This window comes from Chelonoidis abingdonii, chromosome 21, assembly GCF_003597395.2.
Source record: "Chelonoidis abingdonii isolate Lonesome George chromosome 21, CheloAbing_2.0, whole genome shotgun sequence".
In the NCBI taxonomy this organism is placed as follows: domain Eukaryota; kingdom Metazoa; phylum Chordata; order Testudines; family Testudinidae; genus Chelonoidis; species Chelonoidis abingdonii.
In genome coordinates, this window is record NC_133789.1 from 12,247,358 (window position 1) to 12,261,755 (window position 14,398).

General features: G+C 53.4%; 1 protein-coding gene across 1 annotated transcript in view; it reads left to right on the forward strand.

Annotated features, from left to right (window-relative positions):
- LOC116827587 (alpha-2-macroglobulin-like protein 1) overlaps positions 1-14,398 on the forward strand; it is a 68,508-nt gene that overhangs the window by 41,741 nt on the left and 12,369 nt on the right. The window contains 7 exon segments of the mRNA XM_075059817.1: positions 1,329-1,482; positions 2,329-2,554; positions 2,800-2,926; positions 11,889-12,010; positions 12,565-12,616; positions 13,221-13,295; positions 13,699-13,875. Coding sequence (XP_074915918.1) covers positions 1,329-1,482; positions 2,329-2,554; positions 2,800-2,926; positions 11,889-12,010; positions 12,565-12,616; positions 13,221-13,295; positions 13,699-13,875 — 933 coding nt within the window.

Here is a 14,398-nt window from a genome sequence, read left to right on the forward strand (position 1 = left end):
AAAGGAAGACAGTGGTATTGCATTGGCAAATTCCCCATAGAAACAAAGAGTGGAACAAAAGAATAATAAAGGCACCTCAACTTTTCCTCATTTATGGAGGACAGTCTTATATATGCACCCAGATACCCTCCAATCACACAAGCTGAACATTGTTCCACTTTACTGGAGCTCTGTAACCATATGGGAACCAATCCTGTCTGTGTTCTGTGCACATCCAAAATTCCTGCTGAATGACCCGCCCTGGGAGCAAGTTACCAGTGACCCAGGGCTGCGGCGGAAGGAGGGTGCAGATGTGGGGAGGGAGGAGAGCCCAGGGCTGGGGCAGCAGTGGGGTGGGGGGAGAGGAAAGGGGGAAGCCCAGCGCTGGGGTCACGGGGTGTGGGTGGGTGGGGAAGAGCCCAGGGCTGGGGCACAGTCGGCTGGGATGGGGGAGAGCCAAAATTTTTTTTGCTTGGGGCAGCAAAAAACCTAGAGCCGGCCCTGGGTCATGTGAGACTGTATCAAAAGCTTTACTAAAGTCAAGATATACCACATCTACCACTTCCCCCCTAGTCACAAGGATTGTTATCCGGTCAAAGAAAGCTATTGGGTTGGTTTGACTTGATTTGTTCTTGACAGACCCATGCTGACTATTACTTATCACCTTATTATCTTCTAGGTGTTTGCAAATGGATTGTTTAATTATTTGCTCCATTATCTTTCCGGGTACAGAAGTTAAGCCGACTGGTCTGTGGCTCCCTGGGTTGTCCTTATTTTCCTTTTTATAGATTGGCAAATCTCATGCCATTTTCCAGTCTTCTGGGATCTCTCCCGTCTTCTGTGACTTTCAAAGATAATTGCTAATGGCTCAGATACCCCCTCAGTCAGCTCCTTGAGTATTCTGGGATGCATTTCCTCTAGCCCTGGTGACTTGAAGACATCTAACTTGTCTAAGTAATTTTTAATTTGTTTCCCTATTTTCGCCTCTGATCCTACCTCATTTTCACTGGCATTCACTATGTTATCCAATCACCACCGACCTTCTTGGTGAAAACCGAAACAAAGATGTCGTTAAGCACATCTGCCATTTCCACATTTTCTGTCACTGTTCTCCCCTCCAATAGTGTGTGCTGCATCTAGGGCACCCGCAGCCTGACCCCACTCCCCCCAGCCCTGCCATTAGCTGCTCCCAGGTCAGGTCACATCTGGGCAGGGGTCAGTGCCACATCCCCTCCCCAAAATCTCCCCAAATATCAAGACTTTACAGGTGCAAACACACATCCATCATCACCTGACTAAACCCCCAATACAGTGTGGGGTTCCCTCAACCCCCTTTGCATCTTTTCTAGTCAAGACCCCTAAGAACGTGGAGGCAGGTGTGGATATTGCAGCAGGGACCCCAGTGAGCAATGTCTGGCCCGTGCCAGAGCCTGGCACCCAGGAGGAGGCAGCACCACGTGTGTACTTCCCAGAGACGTGGCTGTGGGACCTGGTGCCTGTGGGGTGAGTGAGGAGCTGTCACAGACCGTCCCTGGGGAGCAGCCTTCAGGCCAGACCCTGGAAAGCTGCAGCTCCCAGAGGCGGTGCAGTGGTGGGGGAGGGCCGGCTGCCCACGTGGGGCTGGTTTCTGTGCCTTGTTGCCAGCAGAGAGGAACCCAGCACAGCAACAAGGAATAACAAGCCCCCAGGGCTGTGGGATTCGTCTCTTTACAGATGTAACGAACCCGCAGAGCAGGGGAGGGGTCTGGGAGTCCAGGCAGCACCATGACCCTGCGTCTCACCAGCAGAGCAGGATTCACGCCAGCCCCTCCCCCACCATTCCCAGGATGCTGTCAGGTCGACGGGGGTTTATCATCCCGACCCCATTGCCCTTCACGGGGTTTTCATTCCCACGTGGTGCCCAGGAGCTCGGACGCTGAGAACATGGGAGGGGTTTGAATCCATGGGAAGGGGGCATTGAGGGTGGCACATGGGGTACAAGTGGGAGGGGAAGGGGATCCCGAGAAGGGAGAATTGAGGCTGACCCCAGGAATAGCCCCCTGACAGGGAGACGTGTCTGGCTGCGGAAGGGTGGATCCTCATCCCATGGGACATTCAGCCCAGCCCAGAGAGCCCCGGGCAAGGAAGGATCCTGCGCTAGCTGGCGTGGGACGGAGGAGGGGACGAGATGGGGGCACTGACAGCTCTTCCCCTCTCTGCTGTCTGGGATTGGCCTGTTTCTGTGCCACCAGCCCAGGGCCCCAGCCCAGCGCAGGGTTGGGCAGGGATGTCTCCAGTAGCCATGCTCGTGGGTGCTTCCCAGGGGGCGTCCGCGTGTCTGACGGTCTGTTTGTGTCCGTCCCGGCCCAGCGAGGGGGGCTCCAAGGACGTCCCAGTCTCAGTGCCTGACACCATCACGGAGTGGAAAACTGGAATGTTCTGCACGGCGGAGGTGGGCTTTGGGCTCTCGCCCACGGCCATCTTCACGGCCTTCAAACCCTTCTTTGTGGAGCTGGCCTTGCCGTACTCCGTGATCCGGGGAGAGGCCTTCGGCGTAAAGGCCACTGTCTTCAACTACCTGCGGCAGTGCATCAAGGTGAGCGCTGCCCGGGGCTGGGCTGCGGGGGCTGCTGGGGCCGGTGACCTGGGGCTGGGGGGCTGGGCAGCGGCACAGGCCGGCGAGTGGCAACAACAGTCACTGGCTGTGACCCTGTGACCACTGGGGTCAGCACATCGCGGTGAGGAGGCCTGAACCCCAGAGGGGCCACGTCTTGGCTGGAGCTGGCTCATGTGAGCGCATCCCCCACAGCCCTAAGGGAGCTCTCGTGTTGGGCCCCACAGGTGCGGGTGACACTGGCAGAGTCTGCACAGTTTCAGGTGCAGGCGGGCGAGGATGGCACCTACACCAGCTGCCTCTGTGCAGACGAAGGGAAAACCTTCCAGTGGGAGGTGACGGCGAGCAGCCTGGGTAAGTGACGCTGGGGGCTCTGTGCTGGAGGGGAGGGGCAGGGAAGGGGTGGGGGCTCTGCACAGTGTCGGGGGGCAGAGAAGGGGTGCTAGAGCCTTCGCACTAGGGAGGGAGGTAGGGGCCTTTGGAGGCTCTGCGTAGGGGACAGCCGGGTAAGGGGGATTGGAGGCTCTGTGCTGAAAGTGAAAAGGAGGGCGCAGGATGGGGTCACTGAGGGCTTGGTGCCAAGGGGAGGAGAAGGAAAGAGCTGTGGGGGGTGGGGGAGAGGACACCGCAGCAGTGAAACACCTTACGACCTACTCACCATTTCCCACAGTCACCCTTCCCTCTGTCCTTTCCTTCCCCTCTGGCCTTCTCTCTCTTTTCTCCCCCTGTCCAGGCTGAATCCCCACTCTGGCACTCCGAGTGCAGAAGTGGGGCCCACAAGGATTCTAAAAATTAATACTGGCCACTCCAGGCTTGTATCAAACTCCCAAGGTTACAGCTTCTCTCTGACCTTGGCTTGGTAAATGCAGCCACCACCCAAATACAGAAACCCCCTTGGCCCCAGGAAGGAGTACTTAGGAACTCCTGCCTGTGGGGCACCCTCAAGCCCTTCAGCTCCTACCCCCACTCCGGGGAAGAGCTGAGAAAGAAAACAAAGGAAATTAGCTGGTAGCAATAGCTAATCAAACAACATGCACAAACCTCTTAGGACACCAAAAATCCAGTCCTGTTCCTAAAAAAGGTAAATTTTATTAAAAACAAAAAGGAAGAAAATGCATCTGGAACTTTAGTTTTTGCTAGATTTTAAAAGAGCAATTCCAAAAATTAAGCACCCAAAATAGCTTTCTTGGGGGTTCTACTTAAAGGTTACAAGCAAACAAAAGCATCTGGGGTTAGCACAGAGGAGTCCACAAGCCTTAAAAAATAAACAGAAATAAACCTAATTACGTCTCCCTAACCATTCTTAATTTACTTACACATTAGGAGGGTTTCAAATCAGTAATTCTAGGTATAATCTGATGATTTCTCAGTTCTGGTTTAAAGCTGCTTATAGCATAGTCATGGTCCTGCCTTTGCTCTGTTCCCCACTCTCTGGAAAACAACCACAGACACACAGGGAAGCTTCCTTTCCAATTTTAAAAATTTCTAGCCTCCCCACTAGCTCTTTTGGTCAGGTGCCCTTTTCTTTACCTGGGGGAATTTATTAACTCTTACAGGTAAAGCAATCAGAGAACAGCCACCAAGAGGGATTTTCAGCTAACTGACTGGCTGGGTGTCCATCAAAGGGAGCTATCCCCCTATACTTTATTTATCACACGCCCCCCAAATCACAGCCGGCGCTGGCCAGCCTGCTTTAGGTCGAGTCCACACCGGCTGGGATTTCTTCCTGGAGGTTTAGGAAACAGAGTTAATAAGATACATGCTCCTCTAATTTCACTAATAATTACATGAAGAATCAAACAGTACTTTTCACATTTCAAGGACTACAATGACTTAGAATGCAGGGACATTTTTATCTGGCTGATTTTGGGAAACCTTCCCAAGAGAGTGCATCAGCCACGTTGTTAGAGGCTCCTAAAATGTGTTGTATTTTAAAATTAAAGTCTTGAAGAGCTAAACTCCACCAAAGAAGTTTTTTGTTAGTTTATTTGACTGAGTCAAGCCACTTCAGTGCAGCATGATCAGTCTGCAGGTGGAACCGCCATCCCCAAATCATAGAATATCAGGGTTGGAAGGGACCTCAGGAGGTCATCTAGTCCAACCCCCTGCTCAAAGCAAGAACAACACCAACTCAATCATCCCAGCTAGGGCTTGGTCAAGCTGGGTCTTAAAAACCTCTAAGGATGGAGATTCCACCACCTCCCTAGGTAACCCATTCCAGTGCTTCACCACCCTCCTAGTGAAATAGTGTTTCCTAATATCCAACCTAGACCTCCCCCAGTGCAACTTGAGCCCATTGCTCCTTGTTCTGTCATCTGCCACCACTAAGAACAGCCGAGCTCCATCTCTTTGGAACCCCCCTTCAGGTAGTTGAAGACTGCTCTCAAATCCCCCCCATACACACCAAATGTATGGGCGTAGGTTGTCCAGAGAACCACCAGGGCTTAACATTCTTTTTCTGAGACTGACCGTTGGCTTTCCAGCACAGAAAGTTATTTTGCTGAGAAACACAACAGGATGGGATTGTTGATTTGGTTCTTCCTGCATTTAAACTGCTTCTGCACCATGCTCGGACTTATCTGTGGTTACGACGAACGGTTGGTCGAAGTTCAGGGCCCTCAGTACAGGGTCAGACCTAAGGGCCACCTTAAGCTGGTTAAAGGCTCTTTGACACTTCTCAGTCCACTAAACGGCATTTGGCTGTTTTTTCCTGGCTAGGTCTGTCAGTGGGGAGGTGGTAGTCATGGGGAAGGGATAGCTCAGTGGTTTGAGCAGTGGCCTCCTAAACCCAGCATTGTGAGTTCAATCCTTGAGGGGTCTATTTAGGCACCTGGGGCAAAAATCAGTACTTGGTCCTGCTAGTGAAGGTAGGGGGCTAGACTCCATGACCTTTCAAGGTCCCGTCCAGTTCTATGAGATAGGTATATCTCCATATATTGTTAGTTAGTTTAGCTGTAGTGTGGTACAAATCATTGGTAATACCCTGCCAAGCCCAAGAAGGATTGGACCTGCTTCTTTAACCTAGGGACCAATTTTGGAGCATTTATCTTAGTCTGTAGGGGGTTGATAATACCTTGACCCACCCTGTTGAGGCCTATTTGACACTTTTTGGCCTTAACGCTTAATCCTCCCTCCCTTATGTGGTGGAAGACAGCCTGAGAGTGTTCCAGGTGTTCTGCCCATGAATCTGAGACTATGGTCACATCATCAAGGAAGGCGACTGCAAATTCCCCAAATCCAGCCAGAAGGTTATCTTCCAGTCTCTGGAAGGTGGCGGGTGCATTTCGCAGTCTGAAGGGAGCACATTATACTCATGCAGCCCTATATGGGTGATGAAGGCTGATCTTTCCTTGGCTGAGTCATCTACCGGCACTTGCCAGTACCCCTTAGTTAAGTCTAAGGTGGAAATGAACTGGGAATGTCCCAGTTTCTCCAATAGTTCATCTGTGTGTAGCACTGGATAGTTTTCTGGGCAAGTTATAGCATTTAGCTTACGGTAGTCCAAGCAAAAGCGGATTTTCCCATCTGGTTAGGGAACCAGAACCACTGGAGAGCCCCATGCACTCTCAGAGGGGCAGATTATACCCATCTGTAACATGTCCTTGATCTCCCTTGCTATTGCAGTTTTGGCTTGAGGAGCCATCAGGTAGGGTTGGGCTCTAATTGGGCGAGCATCACCTTGTCAATGGAGTGGTGCACCTGATGGGGTGGCTGAAAACATCGGCGCGAAGCTGGTGCATAGCTCCTGGATTTGCTGTCGCTGCTTATGCCCAAGGGTCGCGGAAAGGCTCACCTCTTCTGTGCAACCGTTGCTTTTCCCTTTATAGTAGATTCCTTCAGGCCACTCAGCATCATCTCTCTCCTGGTCTGTAATCTGGAGAACCTTGATTTCTCTGGAATAAAAGTACTTTAGAGTTTAGAGAATTAACATGGTATACTTTAGGTTTTAGGGTAGGGTCTGGGAACACTGAGATAATTAACAGTTCCCAGGTGCTCTTGGACCATAAATGGCCCCTCCCACGATGCTTCCATCTTATTGGCCTGGAGCGCTTTCAGGTCCGTGACTTGGTCATCTACTCTGAAGGAAACACTCTCTGGCATGTTTATCATACCAGGCCTTTTGCTCTTGCTGAGCATCCTGTAGCTTTTCTCAAGCAAGGGTTAGAGTGTCCTAGAGGGTGTTTTGCAGGTTGGTTACAAAGTCCAAAACGTTAGTTCCTGGAGAAGATGTAACCCCCTCCCATTGCTGCTTCACCACCTGTAATGGCCCTTTTAACTTCGTGGCCATAAACGATTTCAAAGGGTGAAAATCTCAAACTGGGATGTGGTGCAGCCTTGTAGGCAAAGAGTAACTGTTGCCACACTAGGTTTCAATCATTGGAGTTCTTATGCACTAATTTACATTTCATGGCTCTCAAAGTCCCATGAAACATCTCCACTAGGCCATTTGTTTGATGGTGGTAAGGGGTGGCAACCAAGTGATTCACCCCATGAGCTTCCTAAAAACATTTCATGATCTCCACCAGGAAGTCAGTTCCCAAATCCATAAGGATGTCAGAGGGCCAACCTACCCTGGCAACAATGTTTGCCAATTCCTGGCTCATGCTTTTAGCCCTGGTGTTGCTTAGAGCTACTGCTTCCGGCCATCTGGTGGCAAAATCCATGAAAGTCAGTATGTACTGCTTTCCACTGGGTGTCTTCGTAGGGAAAGGACCCAGAATATCCACAGCTACTCGCTGAAATGGAAACTCAATTATGGGGATGGCTGGAGGGGGCCTTGACCTGGTCTTGGGGCTTTCCCACCCTCTGGCACACCTCACAAGACCAGACATAGGTAGAAACACCCTTGCCCATCCCCTCCCTGTGGAAGGACTTCCCCAAACAGTCCTTGGTCCTGTTCACCCCAGCATGGCCACTAGGGTGATTGTGGGTTAAGCTCAAGAGTTTTTCCCTATACTTAGTTGGAACTACCAACTGTCTCTGAGGATGCCAGTCCTCCTTATGCCCACCAGAAAGGGTCTCCTTTTGTAAGAGTCCTCCTTCTATAACAAACCTGGATCTGTAAGAAGAGCTGACAGGCGGTATGTCGCTCTGTGCCACCATCCAAGCTCCCGTAGAACATCAGGGGTGGAAGGGACCTCAGGAGGTCATCTAGTCCAACCCCCTGCTCAAAGCAGGACCAATTCCCAGACAGATTTTTGCCTGCGATCCCTAAGTGGCCCCCTAAAGGGCTGAACTCACAACTCTGGGTTTACCAGGCCAATGCTCAAACCACTGAGTTATCCCTGCCCCCCTTGAGTCTCTCATCTGCTTCCTGTTCTGCCTGGAACTGCTCACTTGAGGCGGAAGACATTAGTTCCTCGCTGGGTGGTGGGCTTGGCCTTGGTCCCACTGGAAGTGATGCAGGTGATGGGGTTGTTTCCATTGACTGTGACCCAGTCTCCGCTGGTGCACTAGGTGGTATTTCAGGCTCCGGTTGAGCTTTCTCACCAGTTTAGCTGCTGCTGCAGGTGCAGGCTCTGTGGCACCCTTTGGTGCTGGCTCCCCTGACTCTGGTGGGGTTGCAGGCCTGGTCTCTGGGGCTGATTGCTCTGCCAGTTCCAATCCTTGGGCTGGTTCTGGCTGGGTTCCAGGAACTGGATTTACAACTGCTGCCATAAACTGTGGTCTGAGGTCTGGTTCCACCTCTGGTTGGGTCCCCGGGCCTGTGGTATCTGGGGACACAGACTGGGTTCCTGTAGGAGGCTCAGAAATGGAGTTAGGTGTGGAGGCCTGTTCAGTCTGGCTGTGGGTGATCAGCCCCACCCTTTTCGTTAGCCTCACGTGGTTGGCTAAGTCTTCTCCCAGCAGCATAGGAAGGGGATAATCGTCATCGACTGCAAAAGTCCATATTCCTAACCAGCCCTTGTACTGGACAGGCAACCTGACTGTAGGCAAGTTAAAAGAGTTGGCCTTAAAGGGTTGTACTGTCACTTGGGCCTCTGGGTCACTGAATTTAGGGTCCACCAGGGATTGGCGGATAGCTGACACCTGTGTGCCAATGTCTCTCCACCAGGGCTGACTCTCGGTTTTTTGCCGCCCCAAGCAAAAAAAATGTTGACTGCTCCCCCATCCCAACCCTGGGCTCCCCCCCAGCTCCGTACCCCCCTGCTGCCCCAGCCCTGGGCTTTCCCTCACCCACCCACACCCCCTGCCGCCCCAGCGCTGGGCTTCCCTTCCCCCTCCACCAAGTGCCCTTCACCCTGCCCTGCTCGGCCAGCCCTGGCCCCCCCATTCCTCGCCATCCATTGGCCCACACACACACCTCCTCCCCCCCCGACCTGCAGCGCCTCCCTCCCGCCCCAGCCCTGTGTCACTGGTAACTTGCTCCAGGGCGGGTCATTCAGCAGGAATTTTGGATGTGCACAGAAACACAGACAGGAATCTGGTTTCCCATATGGTTTACAGAAGCTCCAGTAAAGTGGAACAATGTTCAGAACTTGTGTGATTGGAGGGTTTCTGGTGTCTATATATAAGTACTGTCCTGCCATAAATCGAGGAAAAAGTTTGAGGTGCCTTTATAGTCTTTTGTTCACTCTTTGTTTCTATGGGGAATTGCCAATGCAACATAGCACTGTCTTCCGTTTTAAACAAACAAAACTTAAAAAAAAAGGCCTGGCTGTTTGAAAATAGCAATTTCCAGCCCTAATATAGCACTGGAAGCATTCTTGCTCAATTTTATCACTACTTTTTCTATCAGAAAGCTTACAAGTGGATCAGTATAATTCATGATTTGGAGAAAAATGCAAGCTAAACAGCTGCCAACCTGAAACGCTTTAGCACTCCTGAATGTTGAGGTTTCAAAATCTGAAGGCGGTGCTGGGGGGGACACAGAGGGGCTGGGGCTCTGCGTGAGGAGCAACGGCAGCATGTATGCAGGGCCCCTGGACAGCCGTGTCTGGAAGGGTGCGCGGAGCCAGACACCCTGGTCTGAATGGCATGGTAAGTCGGCTGGGGGTGTTGGAGACAGGGGTAGGCAGTTCCGGGGGTGGGCCAAGTCCAGGGACAGGGAGCAGGGGGCTTGGATGCGGGTTGGAGGTCGAGGGGAAGTCATGGGACAGGCAGTGGGTTGGATAGGCAATGGGAGTCCCAAAGTTTTATCAGGGCAACAGGTAGGGGGTGGGATCCCTGGGGGAAGTTTGGGGGGGGTCTCAGGAGGGGGCAGGTTGGGTCGGCAAGGAGAAGAAGAGCCTTAGATGGGGGGGGATCCTGGGGACAGCTTAGGGCAGGGGTCGTCGGAGGGTGTGACAGGGGACAAGGAGCATCAGGCTGTAGGAGTGGGGGTCTGGAGAACAGTTAGAGCAGAGGTCCAGGAAGGGAGTTGATCAGGAGATGGGGCGAGCTTTGGCATGGGGCAGTCGGAAGAGTGGATGGGGGGGGGCGTCCCGGCCCCCGAGTGTCCTGTTTTGCATGTTAAAATATGGTCTTCCCTACCATTCACAGCATTGCGGCACCATGAGGGTAACCCTCCTTCCTTTCCAGTTGGTAGTGGCACAAGGGAATGCTGGAGAATGTAAAGTTTCTTTCCTGGTCCAGGGTTGGCCTCTATAGGCAGGGAGCTAACCAAGGAACTACAGCTCCCAGAGCCCCCTGTTGGTTCTCAGCTCCCATGCCGCCACTGGCAAATGGGCCACCCCAAGCAGGTGCTTGCTTTGCTGGTGGGTAGAGCCACCCCTGCTGTCCACGCAGTTATTTTCCTCCAGCCCACGCTCACAGTTTCCCTTCGCTTTGGGGGTATTTGCGAGACATGTGGGCCTGAAAGCTCTTGGTGGGACCTCAGGGTGATGAGTCGGCTGGTGCTCTTGGGGCAGTTGGCCTTCATGTGCCCCAGCTCATATTTAAAGCATCACCCAGCTGACAGTGGGCTGGGGCGAGGCAGGTGGTTAGGCCGACAGGTTGCTCTTGGGTTTCCTTGCCCAACCTCAACCTCATGCATGAGGCTGCCCTACTCTAGCCTAACTATTTTGTTACCGTGAAGTTAGAAAAGAAAAAACAAGTTAACTGCTTGTTGGACTCCCTGGCTTTGCAGGTGAATCCTTTGGCGCCCCTGATCCCCCTCAGGCAGCAAAGAGAAGGAAAAAAAACCTTCCCTGGCTTTGAAGCAGCCAGAAGGAAAACTGTGTCCTTTTAAAATCCTGTGCTACTGGTTCAAAATGATCCCACTTCTCTGCCACCATGTCAAGGCTGAATCCCCACTCTGGCACTCCGAGTGCAGAAGTGGGGCCTGCAAGGATTCTAAAAATTTATACTGACCACTCCAGGCTTGTATCAGACTCTCAAGGTTACAGCTTCTCTCTGACCTTGGCTTGGTAAACGCTGCCACCACTCAAATGCAAAACAAACCCCTTGGACCCAGGACAGAACACTTGGAAATTCCTCCCTGTGGGGCACCCTCATGCCCTTTCACACACACACACCCAGGGAAGAGCTGACAAACAATGGAAATTAGCTGTGGCTGCCAGCTAATCAAACAAAATGCACGAACCTCTTAGGACACCAAAAATCCAATCCTGTTCCTAAAAAAGGTAAATTTTATTAAAAACAAAAAAGGAAGAAACTACATCTGGAACTTCAGCTTTTGCTAGATTTTAAAAGGACAATTCCAAAGATTAAGCTCCCAAAATAGCTTTTTTGGGAATCCAGCTTAAAGGTTACAAGCAAACAAAAGCATCTGGGATTGGCACAGAGGAGTCCACAAGCCTTAAAAAATAAACAGAAATAAACCTAATTGCATCTTTTCTAAACATTTCTAATTTACTTAGACATTTGGGGTTTTCAAATCAGTAAATCTAGGTATAATCTGATGATTTCTCAGACCTGGCTTAAAGCTGCTTATAGCATAGTCATGGTCCTGTCTTTGCTGTGTTTCCCCCCTCTCCGGAGAACAACCACAGACACACAGGGAAGCTTCCTTCCCAATTTTAAAAAGTTCTAGCCTCCCCACTGGCTCTTTTGGTCAGGTGCCCTTTTCTTTACCTGGGGGACTTTATTAACCCTTGCAGGTAAACAACCAGAGACCATCCACCAAGAGGGATTTTACAGCTAACTGGCTGGCTGGGTGTCCATCAAAGGGAGCTACCTCCACCCCTTCAGTTATCACACCCCCATTCTCTCTCTCTCCATTTTCTCTGTTTATCTCCTTTTCTCTCCCTTCTTCACGACTCTCCCCTTTCCCCTCCCCCTTCCACTATGCTCCCCCCTCAGACATGGGCTCCTCTCTGCCTCGGGCAGAGGCGTTGGTCTGTCCAACAGGGGTGTCTCCTGTCTTGCTCTGCAGGGAAGGTGAACTTCACCGTCAGCACCGAGGCTCTGCACACCAAGGAGCTGTGTGGCACAGAGCTGGCCGTGGTGCCGGCCCAGGGGCGAGTGGACACTGTGATAAAGCCCCTGCTGGTCCAGGTCAGTGTCTGTCAGGGCCTATGGACAGAGCAGACAGAGATCTGGGGCCTGGGTCTCACCTCCTGGTGGCCATGGGCTGAGTCTGCACTTGTGATTGTTCTTTGTCCTGCCACAGAAAATAATGTCCCAGCACCGTGCCGTCCACATCCCGGACCCCGACCTGCACTGCCCCATCACGCGACTCCATACCACTGAGATCAGGGAGCTGGCAGGAGAGTCCTGGGGCAGACAGAGACGGGGGTTACCCCAAGGAGGGTGGCTGAGTGTAATACACGGGAGGGCTCGAGGGGGCGGAGGGAACTAGCAGAGGAAAGTTCTGCGCTGAAGAGGAGGAAGCTGTGAGATCTGCTGGGCTGGGAACAGTCTCCCCAGGGAAGGGAAGGGAGCCCCATCGCTGGGGCGCTGAGAGCTGGACGTGCCCAAGCCCCACAGCATGGGCTGTAGGGGATGATCCTGCCCTGACTAGGGGCACTGGCTGACCCAGCAGGCCCTGTCAGGCTGTGACGTGCACGGTCCCTTCTCCTGACCTTCTGCCTGATGCTCCTTCCCCACAGCCGGGGGGGATCCTGGAGGAGAAGGCGTACAGCTCCCTGCTCTGCCAGGAAGGTAAGTTCCCAGCACCTATGCGGGGCTCAGTGGGTGTCACTAATGCAGGGAGTCTCCTGGCTGCGGCACGTCAGTGATGGCTGAGCCGCTGGATGGCCCAGCTAGGGGTAAAGGAGCTGCCAGCCCAGACCGGACCGGACCAAGGGGCATCCAGGGCAATGTCCTGCCTGGGTCAGCGTCCAGGCCCAGCTGCCTGGGTAAGATGCACCCCCTAGTGGGCAGTTATGGAACCGTCTGCATGGGCCAAAGGCTCGAGCACATCTGGCTCCTGCTCCCAAGTCTGACTGGGCCCGTCTTCTGCCAGCTCCTCTGCCCTGCAGCCTGGCCCCGTGTGTACGATGTTCCTTGCAGAGCTCGTCTCACCGGCTCTCTGGGGCCAGGAGAGGGACCGCAGGCAGGACCCCCCCCTCCCCGCTGAGAACCCCCAGCCCCCCGCCCTCAAGGGCACGTGTGCGCCACGGCGGGGGGAGCTTGAGATTGAGAGAGGGGATGTGACTGGGCGAGAGCTCCGGACAGTGAGGAATGGAGGGATCTGATTGGCCGGAGGCAGGGGCAGGTTCCCAACAGGCCTTTAACGGTGTGTCTTTGCCTTCGTGTTACGCAGCCTCCGAAGGAATCTCCTTGCAGCTGCCTGGGAACGTCCTGGCAGGGTCTGAGCGGGCCCACGTGACTGTCCTGGGTAAGGAATTCCCCTGCCCCATCCCTGCCAGGGCGCGGTGCCCTTTGCAAGTTGGCCTGTCTGCGGCCCTCTGATCAGAGAGGCTGGGGCATCACGGATGGAAAAGACCAATGAGGTCCTGTGGGTGTCTGGGGCCGGGGCAGGACTGGTCCCTGCAGTCTGTGCTGCAGAGCCTCATCCCCAGCGAGGGGCAACAGACTCCCGCGGTGATGCCATGAAGCTGTGCCAGGGCATTGACGTCTTGGCCATTCATTACCACGTATCCACGTAACTCCACCAGGCCTGAACTGAACTGGGGGCTCTGGGACCCTCTGTGCCAGGGCTTCACTGACATGGTGTTGAGGATGGGGCAGCTGTTGCGCAGCCTGGTAATTCTCTGCTTCCCTGACTCCCTTGGTGCCAGGAGACATAGTGGGCACGGCTCTGCAGAACATAGACCATCTGCTGGGCATGTCTGATGGCAATGGAGAGAGGAATATGCTCTGGTTTGCTCCCAACATCTACATCCAGCAGTACCTGGAGAAGAGCGGGCAGCTGAGCCCGGAGATCAGAGACAAGGCCCAGGGATTCCTCCAGAGCGGTGAGTGTCCTCCCACCCCTGCGCCCCCAGGGCATGGCAGGGCCATGCGAAGGCCCTGTTCATGCCACCTCGGGCCCAGGTTCCAATCCAGCCCCAGATCAGGGGGTAGCAATGTTCATTTGGGGGAGGGATAGCTCAGTGGTTTGAGTATTGGCCTGCTAAACCCAAGGTTGTGAGCTCAATCCTCGAGGGGGTCATTTAGGGATCTGGGGCAAATATCTGTCTGGGATTGGTCCTGCTTTGAGCAGGGGATTGGACTAGATGACCTCCTGAGGTCCCTTCCATCCCTGATATTGTATGATCCTTGGCCTTTCCTCTCTGAGGCACCAGTCCCGAGGCCCAAGTCATAAGGACTGTTTGACTCAGGGTTCAGGGAATAGGAGAGGAGCCCTTTCACCTCTAGGGGGCACTGGTTGGGTTCCAGCCCCAGGTTGGGGCACCGGCGGGTTTGGGGGATCAGCTCCCTGTGATGGTGCTGCCTGGTGGGACCCAGCTGAGGTCACTCAATTAGGGTGAACTGCAA